Consider the following 23,549-nt stretch of genomic DNA (forward strand, 5'->3'; position numbering starts at 1 on the left):
ACTTATTATATATTTCTCTTAATTTCTCTTTAATTTCTACAAATTAATAAACCTATTATTTCAATTATACAAGCTCTTAATTTCTCCTAACAACATTTAGTTCAACCTGAAGATTCTTGTAAATTAAAACATATCATGTAGAATTTTTTGTTGCAACTAAGATTCGATTTTTTCATGTCTATTTCTATTTTATGAATATTTTCTTATCGGTTAAACCGAAAATCGAACCGTTAAGGATTAAAAATCGATAAATCGAAAACCGATAAAAAATATCTTATTGATTTGATTATTGATTTAGCTTATTTAAAAATCAAAAACTGATAAACCCAATCGATAATATATAAAATCAAACCGAACCGACCGATGCACACCCTAATTGTATCTTTTTAATATTCATTTCCTACTTTTGGACACAAGAATAATAATTAACCAATCAAAGATTCAATCAAACTAGAAGCAAAGCATCTAATTAACTATATACATGCACCCCTTCTTTTTTATTTCATTATCAAACGTCCGATCCGTCACATAGTGAAAAGGAATAAAGTAGTATTATATACGGGCAATGAATTAATAGATATATGAAAAATATTTATAGTATCAGTATACTTTAACCTATTATAAATCTATAACATGTATATTAACTAGCCTTATTTCATATTTACTACTACTAACAGGGGCTGAGCTACCCTATCCTTAGGTCGGGTTCATCCAAACCCTCTTCAGCGAAATACTATACTATATAGTTAAAATTAGTTTCTATGTATATATAGTTAATAGTAGATGTTGAACCCCTTCGATTAGTTTATATGTTTACTTCGGATCAACTTGATAAGTGAAAGAAAGATCACATCGTGGCCCCATCATCTTGTTTGGATTTTGATGATAAGTGATAGATGAAATCGTTGCTAGTTTCTATTTTTTGATTGAAAAAGTGGTAGGCCTAGTGAGCTCTCCGATAGTTTCGGTGAAATTTGTTGGTATGGGTACATGATACAAGATTAGACAAATCTATATATCCTCTAGAATAACCAGAATAAATAAATAAATAAATCAGAAAGGTTTATAATTATGAACAAGTCTTCAAGGAATAAATAATTGAGAATTTAGGTAGAATTCATCAACTTGAAATATGTATTATAAAAAAGGATTATGTCGCTTTCAGATAATTAGCTTGTGGTTGATTATGATTTAAGTCTATATAATATATATGTCTTGTGTTGTTTTATCTGTTTTACTCTTTGATATAATTATCACATGTAATTACTCTATCGTTAAGTTTATAAAGAAATCCATATGACTAAGTTTTGTTGGATAACGTGTGCAATTACGTATGAATTATATGATGAGAACATTAACAAATTTATTATTATTATTAGTTGTGATAGGAAGTCTCGGGTTTGAGCATAAAAATCTAAGAATCAACCGACATAAATTTGAAATAGTTCATGATCAATAAGTATCTCATAATAGCAAAACATGGATTTAAATTAATGAATTTTAGGTATTTTTGCCTATCGAGTGTATGGATATTGATTATTATATGTACAAATTAAGTGAGTATTTTAAAATATAAATATAAAATTTGAGTTAAAATTAGGGATTTTTCGATTTGATGTAATACTCATGTAACCCTTTTTTCACTATTAACTATAATTGATAGTGCATAATTAGTACACGCCAACACTAACACCTCCAATAAAAACAACACAAATAAACGCCAATTTTTTTTTTTACTTTTTTGGAGTATAGAAAATAAGAAGATAATTTTTCTTCTAACTGAAGTTTAAGAATCTTTTGATAAGCTGATCTTATGAATAGAATGATGATGAACTATGGTAAAAAAAAAAAAAGGCTAAATATGTAGACGGTCCTCCGAATTAGCTCAAATAAGTTTATTTATACCTGAATATTTTATTATGATTTTCTCTAGTCACTTGTGTCTAAGTGAGACATTGAAAATTGGAGAAAATTGTGTTAGTATGTTCAGGTGGTAAACTTAATTGAGGTGTTCACCATTTGATACCTGCTGATTAATCCACGATCTATACAAAATTACTTGAAGGGTAAACAAGATTATAGGATGATAATCTAATCTTATTATAATCCTTATATATAATATACAAAGATTAAAAGAGAGGACAACTTTATACAGATATTTACATAGCTTAACTATACTAATCATACTTAATGGAGATTAAGTTGACAGTAATTAGCCTCAAATATGCTGTAAATTCCGACTTAACCCATTCACATTACCAAAAAAGCTCACCAAATCTTGCCTGTACGGCAAGTATGACTTCCGTTTATCTTTCCCGTTACCTTCAACTCCGCCGGCAACTTTTCCGGTGACTTTAACAGGGTCAACAATCCTCGTCTTCTTACCTGTTTTTTCTTCTCTCTTTTTCGTTAAAAACACGAAACTCTCTTTACCTTCACTGTTACTCCGATGAAGAAACTCACGTAACTTATTCCACCGCTTAGATGGCACCGAGCCAGTCGAGTTGCTCTTCTTACGGAGCTCAGATGGAGACTCCGCTGCTTTCGGCCTCCACACGCAGTATGTTCCCGGAGCAATTCCTTCTAAGTCATCGTCGTCTTCCGATGCAATTTCATCACGATCTTCGATGAAAAGCTTCCTTAACGAAACTCGAATTGACTTGGACTTCGTCGGAATCGAAAGCTTCTCCGATTTACAACCGCATTTGAGTTCGAAAATCGGACGAATCTGACCGTTGTAGAAGATTTCATCAGCAGAGATAGGTGAAAATTGATCGAATCCTTCAGTTACAAACGCAAACTCAAAATCACCATCTCCATTTTCTAATTGATTTTCTTCGTTCTCATGCTTATTGTTTTCATTGAAGGAAAATTCGGAGTCTCTATCATTTTCAGTGGTAAATTCTTCGACAACTCTAGCAGCAATTTCTGAGAGATTAGTACGAGTTAAACTCGGAGATTGGGACACTAGTGGACTCGGAGCTTGCATATTTCTGGTATTAATGGAAAACTTTACCTTTAAACTTTAGAGAGAATAAAGAGTTTGTTATCTTAGATTTTATATATATAGACTAGACTATAGGGGTGGCAAGAGATCGATGTTGGAAAATGGGCGTACAGATTCTTTTTGGATAAATTATATTAAAATGACTATGTTTGAGTAATAAATTAATGTTTCGATTGTATCGTGCAGTTTGCATCTCATGTATGACATAGGACCTATTGCATGAGAGGGGTTTACCCCATGCGTACCCAAAAGGTTGTAAAATTTTCAAGTGTTCCAAAAATAGTACAGTACTGCCGATCTCTCAGTTTTTTTAAAAAAAATAAAATGTGTTGATTTGATATCGAATTTAAGAAAATAAAGAATGTTTTTGAATCGTATAATGTTAAATTAAAAATATATTAAATGTATCGAAAAGATTTTTAATCTTAAGATTTTAATCATGCAACGTGAAAAGTTGAATTTTAAAAAGTTGTTAGGGAAAAAAAAGATCATTTTTTTTTTTTGAAATAGACTAAGCTAAAGTTTTACTAACGAATAATATGATTAGATGAGAAATATTGTGCGTTTAAATGACACATATCGTTACAAAAAATTCCCTGTTTAGTTGCTAAAGTTTTCATGAAATTAAGACTTAAACATACGGTACACCATGCGAACCGTATGATTGTGCCCTTGTTTTTATCCAAGTAGGCATTACTACTCTTGAAGGATGAAGGCTTAATCAAGTAATAATAAAATATAGTATGCCTAATAAGGTATGATTACCTAAAGTAATGTTTACTTATAAGTTTTTGATGGATAAGTCTAACTATTATTTATTTATATATGTATAGAAGCTTCTTTTTTTCTTTTAGCCTAACCATATAACAGGCTATTATATTCTGAATCATATGACCCAAAAAAGATTAGTTGTTGAATTTCAATAGTATAAGAAAAAAGTTGGTGGAAATTAGAAAATTGACTTTTGAGTCAACGCGTATATATGATGTAGAAATTGTACGGGTAGCTATGTATGTACATGAAATTGTAAACATATACTCAGAATCACACGTGTAAGTTCACATGTAAATTATAAAAAAAATTCTCTCTCTCTCTATATATATTTTTTATTTTCCATCCGCATTCAATATTTGTATTGAGAAATGAGTAAATATAAATTTGTACTGAAAAGATCTAGAGTGAATGTAAGGTTCCTTAACAAAGGTGACTCCATTTGATTAAAGGTATTTGTTAATTTATGTAGTGTATGTTTTTTATTGTGTATTTACTATTGCAGTTATAATATCAACAAAGTCATGAGAACCATCGAATGATATGATGCGTTATACCTGTGAATGGATTTTACTCGGCGCGAATCTAAATTAGTCTGACTCAAATGCGCATATCAAACAGACAAATATTGAATGAAAATAAAAAAACTGGAGGGAAAAATAGAAGGAAAAGTCGTGAGAAAAATTAAATACATATATTAATTAGGTAATTTTGTGCATAATAAACATTAGCTTCATATTTCTACTTATTTATAAGTTCCTAAGCTATTATCTTTATCTCTTATTACTTCTATTCAAATTCATGTAACATCATTTGATTAGACTTAATATTTAAAAGAGAAAGAAGACTTTTAAAACACGTAGTCTCACACCTTAATTAGTCATTTTTATAGCCAGCATAAATCATCTCATCGGCGATAAAATGTAATTTTAAATTATATGTTTTACCCTTGCCCATAAATGAAAAAAAATACATAAAGTAACATATTTAAGTATTAAATTACAAAAAATAACAACACTTTTATCAAATTACATTTTGTAGCATATGTATTTATATGTATTTGTATTTTTGTAGCAACATTTTGCAAAAATACAAAATACACGTCGATCATAAGGACAGTAAAAATCATATGTATTTGTATTTTTGTAGCAACAGTTTGCAAAAATATAAAATACAACTTGCTACATTATGTAATTATGAAACTGTTGCGATGAAACTCATAATTAAGGGGATAAATATGTTATTTCTGAATTTTGCCCTTTTTAAATTCTAAAGGTCTATTGTCTACCAAATCGTTTGGGCTTCTGAAATGAAGGAGAATTCTCACTTGGGCCAAGGGTGGCCCAAGCTGTGCAGGCCTTTTATCTTTCCTTTTTACATTCGGGCTGTCTAATACTTATATTAGAATAGACATAAATACTCTCTCCCACTTTCTTAATTACTTTACTCTCTCTCCCGATTCATATACATAACAAGACCGACATATACATAACAAGGCTGATTCATATACATAATAAGTATGACATAACAAAGCCGATGTATACATAGAAAACTATGTATATGTATTGTTAGAGAAAAATAGGATTTTTGTAATATGTTTGGAGAGATGGTATTTTTTGAAATAAGTGAAACTTAAGTTGTGAGTTTGTGTAATTTTTAGAATTAAAAAATCTCCTCGATTTTGCCTTTCCTCTAAGACAATTTTACGAATAAAAATACGTACAAAACTACAGATAAGTTTTAAGAGACGTGGACATATATATATGGAACGAATAAATTTAAGAGTTTTACTTCAAGCTGTATTTTGTGGAGTTCAAATAAAATTCTGAAATCGACGTTAGTTGGCCAAAATGCTGATATGATAATGATATTTAACAATTTTATGAAATATGGGAATAATAATAATAATTTTAGGAAAAATAAATGTGATCTACCTTCATTTTATGTGTTAATTGCTAATGGAGTTGGAGAACTTTCTTAATTTTGATTAAGAAAGTGTGTCATTAGTCCAGCATTATATCCTGGAGGCCCAATATCAATGTAATTGGGATCATTAGCACAAAAGACCCGAAACTCAACTTTTAAAATTTCACCCAATCGTTTCAAGGGAATAATATAATAATAGATAGACCCAAAACATGTAGAGGAACTCACTCATACCTAAAATATGGAATTGTTGAGAGGATATTTGGGCTGGTCAAGGTTGAATTAAATCCAGCTCGTTGAGGAAAGATCAACTGTTGCAATGCATAAATGTTGCATACTAGTTAGTATATACATGTTTGATACGTGGTTACACATCATATATACATGCGCTCATTTTGCAGAATTTTTTTTTTTGGTCGACGATACATTTAAGTACGAAGCCCAAAAAATTAATAATAGATACAAGTTGCGAGTCCAACTGAAAACTGTGTTTCCTTTAAAAAAAATAAAATTAATCCCCTCATAATTTTTCAAACTGTGTTTCCTTTTTATAATTTTGTGAAGAAGTTAAATTGTTTGATCGTGAATTTTAAATTCGAAAATGACTATTGGTCCGCGATCAATTTGATCACATGTTCAAATTCAAATTCAAAGCTGAACGACGACACCAATATAAAAGGAAACTCTCTTCGCTAACTTTTTGAAAGCCAGAAGAAATACTTCCATTTACATAAGCACAATAATAGGAGTATTTCTCTTCCCATTCAACAAGGGACAAATTCTTTGGATCAATGAACTTTGTTCAAATTTCTATTTCTCCCTATTTGGCCATGAAAATCATAATTTTTCGTAGTTGGAGTTGGTTATAAACCAAAAGGGAGAGCCCAACCCAAAAGACTAGCCTAATAGGTAGAGAACCCATTTGGCCTGTAAATCCCTTAGCATTTCTCTATTTTTTTTCAATGTGGGACAATTAATTGGTTCATATCAGAGTTGGAGTTGTGTTTGGCCATGAATATAAATTAAAGTTGTTTTTGAAATTTTGTGAGACAAGTATGAGTAAAAAAGGTGAAAACAAGTAGTTGGAATTCTCATGGTCAAACACATACATACAGTTTTCATTTTTTTCATATACGTGAAATAATTTTTCAAACACAATCTTATGGCCAAACGGCTCCAAATTCAGACTACAACTCAACATAAAACCCAACATGTGCATGCGCCCTAGTGTATGTATGAACGTAGATTTCCCCTAACATTTGTAAGGGGTAACGTAGATGGCCAAATGTTTAAAAAGCTGCATGGCTTGGAAAATTGAGGATATGATGAGCACAGAAATTCAAACACAATCTTATCTTTGTGGGTAAGTAAGGTCATCAAACACAGAAATTCAAACTAGGTGGTTAACATCAATGGCGGAGCTATATTTTCATTAAGGGGTTCAAAATTAAACGAAGTAGACACATGAGTTGGCTTGAGGAGGTTCAAAATCTATTATATATACATAAAAGATAATTTTAACCATATAGTATAAACAATATAGTTTTCCACCAAAGATGTTCACATGAACCCTTGGGCCTGATAACCTTCCACCCCCACCCCAAAAAAGGATAGATGTTGATGTATAATGACCAAAAGAATAATAGTGCCAATTACATTAAATAAGAAATTAAAAAAGAATATAGCAATTAAAAGACAAGGAAGAAGACCCAAAGGCGACAAGCTGATGAACGCACGGTCGGTTTGTACCTTCATGTTTTATGAATGGACCCATGTTGGCTTATGTTTTCTTACTTATCACAACCAAAAAATTATTTATACTTAGCGTTTGCACTAAGTAAATAAATGCAAAACCCGATATAAACTTTTAGGGTGTATTTTATACGAAGGAAAATATTTTTTCTCAGAATTACTTGCTTATAATTTTCTTGTGCTATTGGTAACTAAGCAAAATTATTGTTTCAAATCGTATACAATCTACTCAAACATTATAGAAATGAGGCGCGTAGGCCAGGGGCCGATGGTAGGTAATGGGGCTAGGGGGAAGGAGTGCGTTGAAATAAGGAGGAAATAATGGCATGTCATTTACGTAACTTGTTTTCCGAACTTAAAATAGGAAAACTATTTTCATGTCGACATATTTTCTTGCTTTAATTTGTTGTTTCTTATAATAAGATTATTTAATTTGCCGTAGTATTCATTATGTGAGTAGATTTTTTTTTTTTTCTATTATTGAATAAAATCGCAACCGTGTGTGCAATCAAAGATCCTACCACCGACTACTTAAGATTTTGTCTACTAATAATAATATTTGGGAAATATATATGTACATGTATATACTTATATTATATACTCCCTTCGTCCCAAATTTTTTAATTTAATTTCTCATTTTACTTGTCCTTTTTCATTAATCAAGAAGAGACAAATTTTTTTTTCATGTTTTACCCTTTGCATTAATTACTTTTTCTTCAAATTAAAATGTAAACATCATTTAATAGGGGCACTACGATAAATTAGTCATATTATTAATTATTTTTCTTAATTAATATATGTCATCTCAATTTGGGACGGAGGAAGTATAATATAGAATATGTCAAATCTCTTTTGGATGAAAGATAGATAAGAATCAATTTATTTGCCCGCCCGCAGTCATCGCTGATCAGTTTTCTTGCGCATGCGCATCTACTCTGGCTGTTAGTGCCTGTCAGTGACGGATCTACATAGGGTTCAGGGGTTCATCCGAATCCCGTTCGTCGAAAAATTATACTATTTTTATATGATAAATTTTTATTTTTTTTTTATGTATAAATAGTAGAGGTTGAACCTCCTTTGATTAGTCTATAGTCCATATATGTACTACGAAATCCCTCACTGAAAATTCTGGATCCACCCCTGATGCCTCCATGTCTGTAGTAAAGTTAATGATCCGACTAATTTAGATTTATGATATTTTTAATAACAAATTTTTAATTGACATTAAAAAGACAATATTTGTGGAGTAATATTATAAATCAAACTCCATTATTGATCTGTCCAACTTGAATATATGTCTTCGTAGTAATATAATAGTCAAATAAATACCGATACTCCATCAGAGAATGAAGTATATATACATTGATATATTACGAGGTAATGCTAATGTAGAAATGTAACAGATGGTCCTTTCAAATCTTAAATGTATGTTTCTTGTAGTGATATATATACAGTAGTCAAATGAAAACCGATAATTCCTCCGAGTATGAAATATTGCCGAACAAATAACACTAATATAAAGACAAAGGAATGTAGCTTTTGTTCAAATGTTTTATTTGTGTAATTTATTCGGAACAAATGATTTTTTTCTTTTAAAAAAAAGTTAGAATTCATAAACTCAATTTTTTTACTTCTTACGTACTCCATTTCTGATCATGCTATACCAGTTACGTTGATGGTACCTTTCGCTGCGTCATGTGTAAAATAACAATGTTAATACCACCAAAATATGTGGTGTCAGAGATCTCGGGTTCGAGCCCTGAATATGAAAAAATTTTTGATAGAGAGTGTTTCATCTGAATTGCACTACGTGGTGCAGATTTAAATTAATCAAACTTTAATACAGATATCGAACACCGAATGAAAAAAAAAAATAATGTTAATAAACGGTTGACATAATGGACATATTTATGTGCCTATAATAGTTTGGAAGTACTATAAAATTTAGTGCTATCATCATAGTGGATGACTAATTTGATTTCATGTTCAGATTTCTTTGTTACTTTGTTTAATATTATTGTCCAATTCATTCTAGTCCCGTAGTCCATCAATCAAACTCACTTTGGTGTGTACTATTTTAATGATCTGACATAAAATTATTTAAAGCTATCTATTTATTAATATTAGTATCATCTTCAACACCAACTCACTTTGACTGCGCGAGCTAGGTGCTCTTATTTTACTTCTTTATCTCTGCCTTCTAATTTCATATTCGCCCCCCCACAACCAAAAAAAAAGTATCAAATATATAGCTTGAAATGTTACCAATTTGAGAGATGCACATAATATTGTTCAAGACTTCAAATACAGTTGTCATTACTTTTTTTTTTTTACATATTTGTTAAGAAAGATGAGATTTCCAAGGTTTTGATTATCATAGAACACTTGAGGTAAAATTATATGCATTTGATATTTATACTAAAACTAAACGAATTAATGTAAAATAATTACTTTAAAATATGATTAAATGAGTTGTATTCTAACTTTATTATAATATGGTTAAATTATATTGCTTAATTACTTTGATATTCTCTCTCTCGTCCCGATCGATTATGTGGTGTACTTTCCTTATCCTCTTACTCCCAATTTATATCATTTTTTCTTTAATGAGATGATTCATCGCTACAAATTGTTTTACATCACTAAGTACGAGAACGTACTCAGAAATCCTAATTTCTTTCTTAAATAAAGTATTGATCTGTCATGCATTACATACTGATAAACTAATTACATGGAGGAACTTGGGAGGGAACACAAATACGAATTCGAGTAACCAAGTATTTACCTCCTCTTATGTAACAATAATGAGTAAAAAAAAAAGTAAGGTGCAATAATGAAGCAAACAACCTGATCTCTATCAAAAGATTCGTGGTATAATAATAGAATAATTGAACAATTGTATTGGCAAAGGAGATAATATGGTCCCAAACAAAACCAGGTCCATTCTTTTAAAGATTCGATGAGCCAAGACAAGTTCAAATTTTAAAGATATCAGACGACAGTCATGCACGTAGTTGTATAATGATGAATATTTCACATGCATGCATATATATATATATATATGGTCCAATTTCCATGCACTTCCAAGTCATGACAAGATTCTGATAATATATATGTTCTCTTGCTTTTTCCTTCATTCTCTTTTTTATATATCTTGCTTACCCTGCAACGACAATCTTGCATGAGAAGAAAGACAAATCAAATCATTTCATTTTAAAGTTGAATTGCATGCAGTAGATATGGTTAAAAACGAAAGTAAGCTACAATGGTACTAGATATATGAAACGTTTAGTAATACAGCAGCCTAGCCCGGAACAAGGAGGTTCATCCAAATCTCATTCGTCGAAAACATATATTTTCTTTGTTTCAATTTGTTTGTTTGATCTTGACTAGACATAGAGTTTAAAAAAATATATATAACTTGTGAATCTTGTGGTCTTAAATTAATGATATGTAAAATGTATCAAAATATTCTTTAATCTTGTGATCTTAAACATGTCATATGGACGGTGTAGAAATAAAGTGTTGCCAAAAAATGAAAGAAACATTCTTTTATAAACGGATTAAAAATGAAAGTAAGACAAACAAACTAAAATAGAGGATGTACTATATATTATACTCCCTCCGTCTAAAAAAAAATGACCTACTTTCCTTTTTATTCCGTTAAAAAGGAATGACCCCTTTCCTTTTTTGGGAATACTTTAATTTCAACTTTCCACATGACATGTTTAGAATCACCAGATTAAAAGGCATTTTGGTACATTTGACACAACTTTAATTTAAGGCGATAAGATTCAAAAGTCTTCTTTATTTTCTTAAACTTTGTGTCAAGTCAAAGTGGGTCATTCTTTTTGAAACGGAGGGAGTATATAGTTTTGGATTTTATGATTATTATTTTTGGATTCTATAAAAATGAAGTTTTACTGAGTTCTTGATAAATTATAGGATTTATACCTATAGATTTCTAAGCACAAAATACAAAGATTAGCTAAAGCTAAATTGAGTTCTACCGAACTCGTAGCAAGAACTCTAGTTATTCGTCTTTAATGGCACACGTACTGTAGTACAATATTGATATGCATGGTTTTAAAATTCAAAACCAAAGTAATCTATGATATTATGTATACGTATGAGAAGAGTACGTACGTACACTTCTTGGGATCTATAATTAGCTTCAATATCAAGATTTTCGAGTAATGCATATATAGTATAATATTGGTTAACTCCTTATAGTTTAATTTAAACCTTAATTACTGTTGTCAACGGGCATCAAGATTCATGTAATATGCTTGCTTTAGGGAAATTCATTCTGGTACAGCACTTTTAACAATTAATTCAAGAAAATGTTTGGCTATTTTTCAATCCAATTCCTTTGCTGTAAAGGAAGGAATTAATGAAGAACATGCAAATACTCACTGAATATTTAGGGCAGCAAAAAAGTATTCTTCCTAATTTAAACAGAAAAAGAATATTTACAGATCGTGAAAGCCTTATCCAATGCCAACTACAACATTATGATCATATACACGTAGAAATCAATTAGATTTTAGATGTTACGAGTTCTTAGATGAGAGTGTCAAATATAAATTCAATCCCAAATTCCTAATATTATGTTAATAACATTTATACGTCATTTCGATAAATTTTGAACGTCATTCTTAACAATTTTTTTGATTTCACCACGACCTAGGTAGCATTGGATTGGAACAATATTTATTTCTTCTTGTCTTTTGAGCATCTTCATGATGATTATGTCATATGTACTTGCAACTTTGTTAAATATATTCTTGGAGTATCTCACACGTTATTTAAAGATGGAAAAACCTTTTGTGTATTTTGTTTCTTTTACCATGGTAGTCCTCTTCTTATTAGAACTTTAGCGGATTTTACGATCGATGCTTGATTTTCTTTTGCTTTTCCCTCTCCTCGATTTTCTAACAGAAATTTGATCGCAAAAGATATGAAGCCTACTTTATGATTTTTCTTTTCTAATTTTTGCTATTCCCTCAGTTCGAAAATAATTGTTATGGTTCGCTTCTCAAAAGTTGATTTGATTAAATTAAGTTAATTTGATATTTAAAATTTAATATTTAGATATTCAAAAAAAGTACTACAAATTACAATTTTTTTGATTTGAATATAGTGAAAAAATATATCTTAAAATTAAATGTGGTCAAAGCTCATGTTGTTTGAGTCTTACAAAAATTGTAACCAATATTTTGGAACGGAGGGGATAACAAAGAAAAAGAAAAGGGTGGAACAAAGTAACGATGAATCATGAAATTGGTCCTGCTGATAAAATACTAACATGTGATGAAGAGATGTTTATATTCTTCAAGTTGGGTGGAGAAAAAGATGATTGTTCTTTCTTTTTGTCATTTGGTTGAAGAAAGAAAGAAAGAAAGAAACATGGAAAATTTCTTCTTTTATGCTTCGAAAATAAAATAAGATTAATTGGAAAAGATGAACTAATTATTGCTATAGCTTTTCAAGTCACTTTCCTCCCAATTTTGGGGTTCTAAAATTCCATTTCCAGGCTAAAGGGTTAAAGGCTTAGGAACCATTTATTTATCTTTATGGAAAGCACAAAGGATATGATATCCTTATCATCGTGTTACTTTCTATTTGTTTTTGAAAACACTTGTGATTACCTTCTATCTTAGCCGCGCGCTAAATTTCATGTGTGGATCATTTGGATTGTCGAGTATAACGAGGTATAATGATATTCCTTTCGTCTAAAAATACTCAGCGTATTCTCAGACACCTTAAGAAAATATTAATCTGTAACGGTGTTTGCATATTTTAACCCTATTTATGTTTTAAGATATTGGTACCTAAAATGTTAATTCAATTACGTATGTAGTAACGCATGAAGCGGGGGTGGAAATTCAGCTCATTATTACACAAGTCATATCCGAGAAGGAAGTTTCAAGGATATATATCTTGGTTGGGACTATAGTAGTATAGTCCAAGATAAAAAATGAAGTCACCAATGCTTAAAAGTAAATTCAACTTATTGAAAACGTGATCTATCCTAGATAAAAAAAAAAATAGTAGAGAGATGCCAGCAACTTTAATTTGACATATGGGTGTCAAACGGGCCGGGTTGGGAATCGGCCCTTCTATTTTAACCGGGTTGAGGACTGTTTAAGGACCAGTTTTGGCACTAGACGGGCCGGGCCAAACAGTAAAAAAATTAAAATTCACCCTAACCCGGCCCACTTAACCCAACCCGATCAAACCCACCAAAACCCAGTCAAACTCGGTCAAAAATATAAAAATAAAAACTTTCTTTCAATATACATTACATATACCCACCTATATACATTATAAATACGTTAAATAATATATATACACTATATATATAGTATATACTACATTAGAATTTAAAAAATATATACACATATACACAATTAGTCAATTACTCATATATACACACCATTCAATGTATATATAATACTACTTATAAAATATACTACAATATATATACATTACAATATATATAGATATACTTATATACTAATTCATAAAACAGTTACACATGTATACGTTAAATATATAAGATATATACACGTGTATATGCACCATACAATGTATATATACAACTACTTATACAATATACTACAATATATATACATTACAATATATATAGATATACTTGTATACTAATTTATAAAACATATACACATGTATACGTTAAATATACACTTCTATAGAAGATATATACGTATATATACTACTACTTATAAAATATACTACAATATATATATACATTACAATATATATAGATATACTTATATACTAATTTATAAAACATATACACGTGTATACGTTAAATATACACTTCTATAGAAGATATATACACGTGTATACGCACCATTCAATGTATATATACTACTACCTATAAAATATACTACAATATATATACATTACAATATATATAGATATACTTATATACTAATTTATAAAACATATACACTTGTATAAGTTAAATATACACTTCTATAGAAGATATATGCACAAATATACAAAACATATGCTATAATATAATAAATTAATAATATTTGGTAGTAAATTAATAATATATTAGAAGTAAGTTTTTAATTGAAAGTATAAAACTAGAAATTCAATTTAAAATTTTAAATCGTTATATGAAAAAATATAAAAAGTAAGGACTAGGGAGTGAATGAATTTGGAAAATTTTATTGATTGCAAAATAATCCAAAATTTATAATTTATATGAATGAAAAATCTACAAATTATGCTTCATTTTTTCCTACTCATTCATGTTAATATTAACGGGAACTTGCATAGGATAGTCGAAGTCAACGGTGGCAAAACCATGCATTGGACTTGATTCTGCTGAGTTCTCCCGTGAAGTCATAATTTCTTCAAGTTTCAGCTCGTCGCTCGGCTCCGGTTCCATTCCTTGGTTTCTTGTTTCCTCTCTAATCCAATCTCAGAGGCAAATTAGAACATTCATTGCATTGCTTCCCAATGAGTGTCGGTTTCTCCAAGTTGCTGTCATCCCTGACTAAAGGCGCTCTCTGATACAACGATTGACATTGGAACATTCAAGATATCTCTAGTTAATCTTGAAAGCACAGGATATTGTGTTTCATTACTCCTCCATCAATCCAACGTGTTGATCCGTCGTCTGCGATCCTCTGGTGCCGTTCGCAGATAATATTTCAGTTCTTCCTGATAAATCACAAAACGAATCAGAAAAACCACTATGTGCCGGCCTTTTAGAAGATGATGGCTCCTAGGGAGGATGAGGAGCGACAGTTGGAGTGATATTTGTAGGTACGGCTAAATCAAATAAATTAGCATAGTGATTATATAATTTTGGGAAAATTTCAGAAATAGCAACTTTGTAGCCTTAATTATAACTTTTATAGCAACAGTTTCATAATTACGAAAAATAGCAAATTGTATTTGTATTTAAGTAAAATGTTGTTATATAAATACATATACAAATATATATGTATTACTCATAAATACATCTGCACAACTGAAAAATACATATTCTTCTATTACTATGAAGTGGGTAAAATATTGCTACTTTTGCTATAAGTTGTAATTTTGAAAAAGTGTTGCTATTTATTGTAATTTATAGTCTTAAGGATGCTAGTTTATGTAATTTTTCCTATAATTTTTCTATGTAATCCTTTGCATCAGCCGTAGCCGTCCACAAATCAGGTTGTACTTGTTCAGAATCATGGTTAGTATTTATTTCTAAGTTAGTATAAATAAGAGTACTAAAGTAACACATATTTTTATATTTCATGCACGGATTTAGTATAGCACCAACCAAGTAAATAGGGGGAATCGGGAAAAAATATTTTTTAAATTTCATAAACATGGCGCCAACAACTTCTTTATAACCTTCTTTATTTTTATATTCTTTGAGCAAATCAAAAATATCGGCTATCTATGCCAAAATATTACAAACAGTAGGATAATAAGTACAGAAAAATTCAACCGTAGCTATATAAAATTTTTCTAAAAACTTAACAAGATCATTAATTACAACCCAATCAGAATTTTGTAGCATGCAATCAGCAGAATCAGCAAATGAACCACAATATTGGTTAAAATCACAATATTTAATTCATCAACAAAATATTCCAACTTCACACAACATCATCATTCATACCACCCATTAGGCACAACATAATCATTCATACCAACCATTAGGCAACATTCATCAACAAAATATATATACAGCGCTTTAATTGTTTTCCAACACCAAAATAAAATTGTTTTCATGTCAACTGATCTAACTTAAAACAGTGCTTAAAATAATCAACATCACTACAATTTTTAGGGCATCTTGGACTTTGAAGAAGTGTTTTTTTTACTTGGATTATTTGAACTGCTTCCCACATTCTTCTTTTTTTTCTGCTCTTTAATCTCTTGTAGTTTTTTTGTTGATATTGCTGCCTTGACATTCCATTTCAGCTTACTGGTAGAAGTTGGTGTATAACCAATGTTACCAATTATATCAGCTGATTTTGTTACCCTTGCTTGACCAGTAGAGTAGATCTTACTGCTAGACATGTCAGGCTACAGTGAAGAAAAAAAATTATTCAAAGACTCATACATTAAAGACTCATATGTACATAAGATACATCACAGCTAGATACTTACATTTAGGACTTTGAATCCATTTTTAGCTTGGAATACACTCATTCCCATTACTTTTGACCTTTTCAATGGAGCTGCTTTTTCCCTATCATTACCCCTTCCTCTTTTAGTAGTACCAGCCATTGAAGATGATGCATAATAATCAGAAGGTGCAGAACAGGATGCTGGGAAAACAGTAGGTGCAGAAGGTGTTGGTGTTGCATTTTTTGGTCTCCCTATTTCTTTCTTTTTGTTGTTGACATGCTCTAATGATTTCTTATCTACATCAACATCCAAAAATTCTGTTACTAACCCCCCCTTATAAACTGATTTCCTCCCACTAAAATGTAAGACCCCACCATGGTACCATCTTAGAGTTATCAACATAAAATCATTCATGTTTTACCTGACGACAATAAAGAATCAAATAAGACATTATAGCATTGCCGAAATATTTTAAAAAAATAAAAATAAAATTCATGAACATACTTAATTCAACACCAAAATAACAAAATATAAACATGGCCGTGCTATTAAACACCATTGATTTTTAAATTTTGTCATGTTAACAACAAATCGGAGAAAAGCCCTAATTTCTAATAAACCAACTTAAACAATCAACAAAAATTGTAATTTCAGGGTTTAGCATATAATCCTAATTAATTTTAACTCAATTTTGGGAAAAATCACTCAAACTAACCACATATTAACACGTACGTCCTCTTAAACACAACTGAAATTTTAAGTTTTCATATTAGGAGAAAAGCCCTAATTTCTAATAAACCCACCTAAACACTCAACAAATCATGTACTTACGAATGATTATGCTATTAATCAAACACTTAGACAACGTTATAACAGAAAGAGTCAGTTAATTTCACTCAATTAATTTGTAAAATTGGAGATTACCTAAAAATCCTAATTCAATTTTTTTCAATTTAGAAAAAAAAAAAACAACACCTTGATACAACAACAAGTTGATTGTTTGAAAATCCACAACCAAAATGTTTTGATTAGAACAAAAGTCACCCAAAAAAACTGATGAAATCGCAGTTTAAAAAGTAGAGAATAGAGGAAAGAGGAAGATGAAAGGTTTAGAGAGAAGAGAGAGGAGAGAGGAAATGAAATTGAAAAAATAAAAGAGATATTTTATTTTGTTTAGGCGTGGGCCAGATGGATCAGGCGCATGAAATGCATAAAAGTCTTTTTACTTGGTTTATGTTGCCAGCTCAACAGTTAGAGGGTTAATAAATATAGAAAAAAGTAGATCAGGAGGGTAATAGGTCTAATTGAAAGGTTGAGTGTGTAGTTGAGATTTTGACCATAGGTTGGGGTGGTATTTGATCATTTTCTCAATATTAAACGATGTGTTGTACAATTTTGTAGCCAATCACTTTAATGACCTTGTGCAATAATCACTTAATATCTTACAAAAAATTTAATAACCATACGAAGTGAAAAATTAGAATACACTTGTGAAATGGTTATCGTCTCCACTTCTTAAATGAAAATTATGTAAATGCTTTAATATTCATGACAACGAATTCTCCTTAAAGTCGTTCAAACAACCTACCAACTCCCTCTTATGCTAATAAATAAAGAAGGTAAGTCGAAATGGAGAGAATACTTTACACTGTGAGAATGAGAGCTCATCTTACAAGTAAAGTCTTATCAGCAGTCAAAAGGTAAGACGAGTGATTGATTTCGCCTTGTAAGGCCAAACAATATCCTCGTCTTGCTCTTAACCATTTAATTAACGATATTAAATGATTAAGGATAAGACGTGAGCCTACACCACTTTGTACCTTTGAAAATTTTAGTTCTTTTTAGTTTCGTGTGAAATTTTGAACGAAAAAAGTTGTTCTTTAAACTCCGGACTCCTGTACAGCGGCCATGGTCAGCAGAAGGGACACGTCATACGAGAATATATGCCTTGCTTGTAAGAGTAGAAGTATGAGTGGGGTCCATACTAACCATTGGGCCCCTGGGTCTAATTCGGGTCCACAATTTGGAGTGTCATATAGGTTTACAAGCCCAATTTGTTTCCACCCTGGGCCCTCTTCCTCTTTACTCTTTATCGAGGACCCAAATATTCTCAATTTACCTGTCACCGTCAGATGCATCTGTCCAAATCCAAAATCCAAAGTTGACAAAATCACAGCCGTCCAATTCTTCTTTAGTGATACAGTCAAGCTTAAACATTGTGGGCCCATTTAATTAGCAGACAGTGGGCCGACAATATCTAGGCCCACCTAAGTTGTCACCGACAGTAATAGGCTTCTAAGTCCATGTCACCTTTTTCTTCCTTCATATTCACGTTCTCAGCCAACATTTTTTTCCATTCAAAAATTTGCACTCACTGTTAGCTGCATATATATAACTCCTATACATAAACAAGTAGTAAAGTAGTTTTGTTGAGGAAATGTTCTGTATTTGAAAGAATTTGGTTGCATATTGTTAGAAAGTTTTTGACGTTTTTTTATCAAGTTGAAGAAAAGAGTGTAGTAATGGGTATTACTTCTTTGCAAGTGTGCATGGATTCATCAAACTGGCTACAGGTTTGTATGCTACATTCACGTCCCTTTTTTGTTATCTATATGAAGTTCCATTAGAAAAGATACTTTTGCAGAAGTATACTCTAGTTAAATACATTACGAGATATACTTTTCACATTCTGTTCTAGCTAGCCATTTCTGCACCTTCTATTCAACCTGAACAACATTTCCTAGTCTTCTGAAAGTGTCGATGAATGCATGTCAATTCTTCAAATGCATGTGGTATGTGTTTAAAGGCTCTAATACAAATAATGTTATAGAACTTTTTTGAGTCCCAGAAACAAAATTTTGTTTTCTTCTTATGTTACTCATGAAGTTCGCATAAGTGAGAATAGGCTAAATAAACAGATACAAGGCATCTAGCTAGAGGAATATGGATCAATATTTTTCGAGAGTCCGAACAATAGCATTGTATAATTCACTTGAATTATTCTGATATGAAGAATATAATCCTCTTGACAAGTTAGTTCTTACTAACTTTTACTTATTGTTTGGATTGGCAGGACACAATTAACGAGGAAACAGAATTCGATTCTTCTTCTTCCCCATCAGGTGGTGACATATTCACATGTGCAAGGCCATTAATAGAAAGAAAACTAAGACCCCAACATGACCAACCACTCAAATGCCCTCGTTGTGACTCAACACATACAAAATTCTGTTACTACAACAATTACAGCCTTTCTCAACCAAGGTATTTCTGTAAATCTTGCAGAAGGTACTGGACTAAAGGGGGAACTCTAAGGAATATACCTGTTGGTGGTGGATGTAGGAAGAACAAGAAAGTCTCTTCAAAGAAATTGTCTAATGACAACAACATTACCCCTCATAATGTTGTAGTATCATCTAATTCATCTCCTATTTCTAACTACCCTGATATGGCATTATCCCACTTTGGTAATTTTATGGGAATTAATACTAGTAATAATAATAATAATATTAATCATAATTTCATGCTTGAAAATCATCATCATCACGTACCTATTGATTTTATGGAGAGCAAGTATGAAGCTTTGGTGGGGACTATTACTAGTTCAAGAAATCAAGATTTTCTTGGGAATGTCGATGTTACTGCCGGCATGATCAACGGTTATGGTGAGATGGATAATTCCGGAATTGTTGGACCAAATTTTCATGGTGGGTTTTGCTCTACATTTGGGTTGCCTATGGATGGGAACCTAAACTATGAGGGACAAAATATAACAATGGATGTGAAGCCAAATCCCAAGATTTTGTCACTTGAATGGCTTGATCAAGGCTGCTCTAATGCTGGTAATATTAAAGAATCTTTTGGCTACTTGAATGGAGGACTAGGATCTTGGACTGGATTGATGAACAATGGTTATGGATCATCTGCGACGCACCCGTTAGTTTGAATTAAATCAGCAAGACTTAGAGTCTAGTGTTATCGATGGATAGGTTAAGTTACTTAATTTCACTTTAGTAACCACTTAATTTCAATTTGTGTTGTTCTAATCTCATGTTGTTGTAATCATGAGTGGTTGAGATTATGATCTCATCAGGTTAATTCAAACCTAAATTCCTCTGATGGAAAGGTTTACTAGTGATTTTGTACTCAACATTTCTTTTTGTGAAGGATTTTTTTGCTAGTTTATTTAAAGTAATTTTGCATGTTGAATGTGAATGCAAATATTTTACAAGTTTATGTTTTTTCACATTTGTAATTTTGCAAATCTTGGTCAGCTATGTAACTAATGCTGTAGTTTGAGGAATTCAAAAGTTGTAGGCTAATTAGATTTGATCAGATTTCGAGGAAGATATTATATTAGATTATATAATAAGGTTGTCCACTATATTGTAGGATTAGTCTATTATTGTTTCCAGTCAACAAAAAATATGCTTACTACTTGGATGCGGGAGAATGTACCAGCAATTATTTAGCACCATCATCTTTGTTTGGTAAATCAATTATTGATTTGGGAAATGGAACTTAGACTAGTACTTCTGGGACAGTAAAAGAGATAAAAGTCACAAATAATCACTTTTCAGCTTTATATGTACTAATTAAAAGTCGTCAATAATGTCATAGAATCTTAAACTTACCTAGTAAAATTTTTGGGACATTATTAGTCTTATAGGTAAGATTTTAGGACATTCTTGTCCCTTCTCTGTTTCTACTAAAACCCTTCATAGTAGTTAGTTTTATCTTGTATTTATACGAGTTTCTCCAATCTTGCTCTTTGGATCACTATCTTATATACATAGTTTTATCTTATATTTATGTATGTTTCTTTAATCCTGCTCTTTGGATCACTATCTTATGTGAATCATAGAAAAGCCACGTAAAAGGCACGGAAGAATTATCCCCTTTTCCTCTAGTATTTAGATTAGGAAAAGAGTTCAAAAAAAATTTCAGCTTCTTTGGAAAAATTCGTGTTCGATTCGTTACTTTCGATACCTTTTTTTTATGATCTAAGTAAAAGTAGAATCTTTAAGGTATGTCTCTCCCCTAAATTCAAGAAAAGAAAAGAGAATTATTCTCTACCCTTAATTTTCTTTGAAACGTGATAAAAATTGAATGAAATGATCAACGATACCCTCTTAGCCCAATAGATCTATTGAGAAATGAATATTGATCTGATTTCAAAATCTGTGAACAAGAGATCCCTAAATACCCATTTAAGAAAATAGATAGGGCTGATCGAATTTAAGTATAAATAACACAAATACCAATCCTTTTGGAAGAAATTACACTCTCTCCCACTTTTTTAATTACTTTACTCTCTCTTTCTATTAATATGCATATCATAGCCGACATATACATAGCATTTTGTGTATATGTTGGGATTTTTATAATATGTTGGAATTGAGATTTTTTTGAAATATTGGAAACATAAGTTATGTATTTGTGTAATTTTTAGTTTTAGTTGATCTTTCGAACGATCAAGTTATAATGAGATTAGAAAGTCTACCTATTAAGCCCCATAATGAGATTACAAAGCCCACCTATTAAGCCCAACGATCTATTAAGCACAACGATCCAATTGACACTGCTTACAGAGGAATAGTAAGGAAGGACCCAGGACCAAGCTCGTCGTAGGTGACACAAGACGTACTTGTATGGTTCATAAAAAGATAGGAAAAAAGTACTTATTTATTGAAAAAGATATGTACTAATTAAAAGTCGTCAATGATGTCATAGAATCTTAAACTTACATAGTAAAATTTTTGGGACATTATTAGTCTTATACGTAAGATTTTAGGACATTCTTATCCCTTCTCTGTTTCTACTAAAACCCCCCATAGTAGTTTTATACGTAGTTTTATCTTGTATTTATGCGAGTTTCTACAATCCTGCTCTTTGGATCACTATCTTATATACGTAGTTTTATCTTATATTTATGCAAGTTTCTTTAATCCTGCTCTTTGGATCACCATCTTATGTGACACTACTAAAAAAATCGACAAAATCGACCACACAAATCCGACAACAAGTTGTGGTCGGAAAAAAACAAGCACTGGTGGTCAGATTTTAATTTTATTACTTTTTTAAAAGCGACCACAAGTGGTAGCTTTTTATTTTAATAAATTAAAATAATTATTACAACAATTTTAATAATTATTATTATTTATTTAATAAATAAAAATTTTAAAAAAATAAAATAGTGGTCGGTTTTTGTTAAAAAAATATAATTAAAAAATATTTACAAAAATCGACCACTTGTGGTAGGTTTTTAATTTATTTAAAAAAAAAAAACGATCACAAGTGGTAGTTTTTTTTTTAAAAAAAATACTTATAAAAACCGACCTCTAGTGGTTGGTTTTTGATATAAAAAAAATTATAAATTAAATAATTAAAAAAATTTAAAACTAAAAATTAAATAATTTTTAGTAACACCTAATTATATATATAATTAAAACCTAATATATTAAGCTAATCAAATATAATTAATCGATCACTAATCTAAGTATGTATAAGAAACACATCGCATTATATTATTGGATAATATACTTGTATACATGTGATGTACTTAGTACGTATTTTGAACTTGATATAGTTGATAGTGTGTATATGTGTGTGTATATACATGTATATATCTATAGTATATACATATTATATAGTGAAGGTATATTAATGACATAAGATAAACCAACCGATAATTCAACTGAGTTTTTGTGAAATACGTTGAATATTATTATTGGGTAGTAAAATCGGGTATGTGATGTATATAGTACGTCTTTGAATGTTGATAGAAAATTGAATATATTTATATATACGTATATCTCGTGTAGTGATGAAATAGATATACTATTTTGTGTCAATATAATGTAGACACACGCAAATTAACGTAATAGAAATAATCGATAATTTATTTGATTAACACGTTGTTTTACGAGTGAGGTATATATATATATATATATATATATATATATATATATATATATAT

At 30.6% G+C, this 23,549-nt stretch overlaps 3 protein-coding genes across 3 annotated transcripts; 1 reads left to right on the forward strand and 2 right to left on the reverse strand.

Annotated features, from left to right (window-relative positions):
- Positions 1-2,081: 2,081 nt before the first annotated feature.
- Positions 2,082-3,122, reverse strand: LOC107874731. Its single transcript, XM_016721482.2, has one exon. The coding sequence runs from the start codon at positions 2,987-2,989 to the stop codon at positions 2,219-2,221; it is 771 nt and encodes a 256-aa protein (XP_016576968.2). The 5' UTR covers positions 2,990-3,122; the 3' UTR covers positions 2,082-2,218.
- Positions 3,123-16,162: 13,040 nt separating this feature from the next.
- Positions 16,163-17,009, reverse strand: LOC107874729. Its single transcript, XM_016721481.2, has 2 exons — positions 16,610-17,009; positions 16,163-16,525 (listed from the first exon to the last, which is right to left on the reverse strand). Exons 1-2 carry the CDS (start codon positions 16,982-16,984, stop codon positions 16,283-16,285), a joined length of 618 nt encoding a protein of 205 aa, XP_016576967.1. The 5' UTR covers positions 16,985-17,009; the 3' UTR covers positions 16,163-16,282.
- Positions 17,010-18,925: 1,916 nt separating this feature from the next.
- On the forward strand, positions 18,926-20,761 carry LOC107874728 (dof zinc finger protein DOF5.6). Its single transcript, XM_016721480.2, has 2 exons — positions 18,926-19,143; positions 19,644-20,761. Exons 1-2 carry the CDS (start codon positions 19,093-19,095, stop codon positions 20,514-20,516), a joined length of 924 nt encoding a protein of 307 aa, XP_016576966.1. The 5' UTR covers positions 18,926-19,092; the 3' UTR covers positions 20,517-20,761.
- The last annotated feature ends 2,788 nt before the right edge of the window (positions 20,762-23,549 follow it).

Source organism: Capsicum annuum, chromosome 6 (assembly GCF_002878395.1).
Source record: "Capsicum annuum cultivar UCD-10X-F1 chromosome 6, UCD10Xv1.1, whole genome shotgun sequence".
In the NCBI taxonomy this organism is placed as follows: Eukaryota; Viridiplantae; Streptophyta; class Magnoliopsida; order Solanales; family Solanaceae; genus Capsicum; species Capsicum annuum.

Coding starts and splice junctions, on each gene's coding strand:
- LOC107874731 (XM_016721482.2), bottom strand. CDS start 2,989: ATGCAAGCTCCGAGTCCACTAGTGTCCCAATCTCCGAGTTTAACTCGT.
- LOC107874729 (XM_016721481.2), bottom strand. CDS start 16,984: ATGAATGATTTTATGTTGATAACTCTAAGATGGTACCATGGTGGGGTC. Junction 16,526..16,609: donor ATGGATTCAAAGTCCTAAAT/GTAAGTATCTAG, acceptor TCTTCACTGTAG/CCTGACATGTCTAGCAGTAA.
- LOC107874728 (XM_016721480.2), top strand. CDS start 19,093: ATGGGTATTACTTCTTTGCAAGTGTGCATGGATTCATCAAACTGGCTA. Junction 19,144..19,643: donor ATTCATCAAACTGGCTACAG/GTTTGTATGCTA, acceptor TTGGATTGGCAG/GACACAATTAACGAGGAAAC.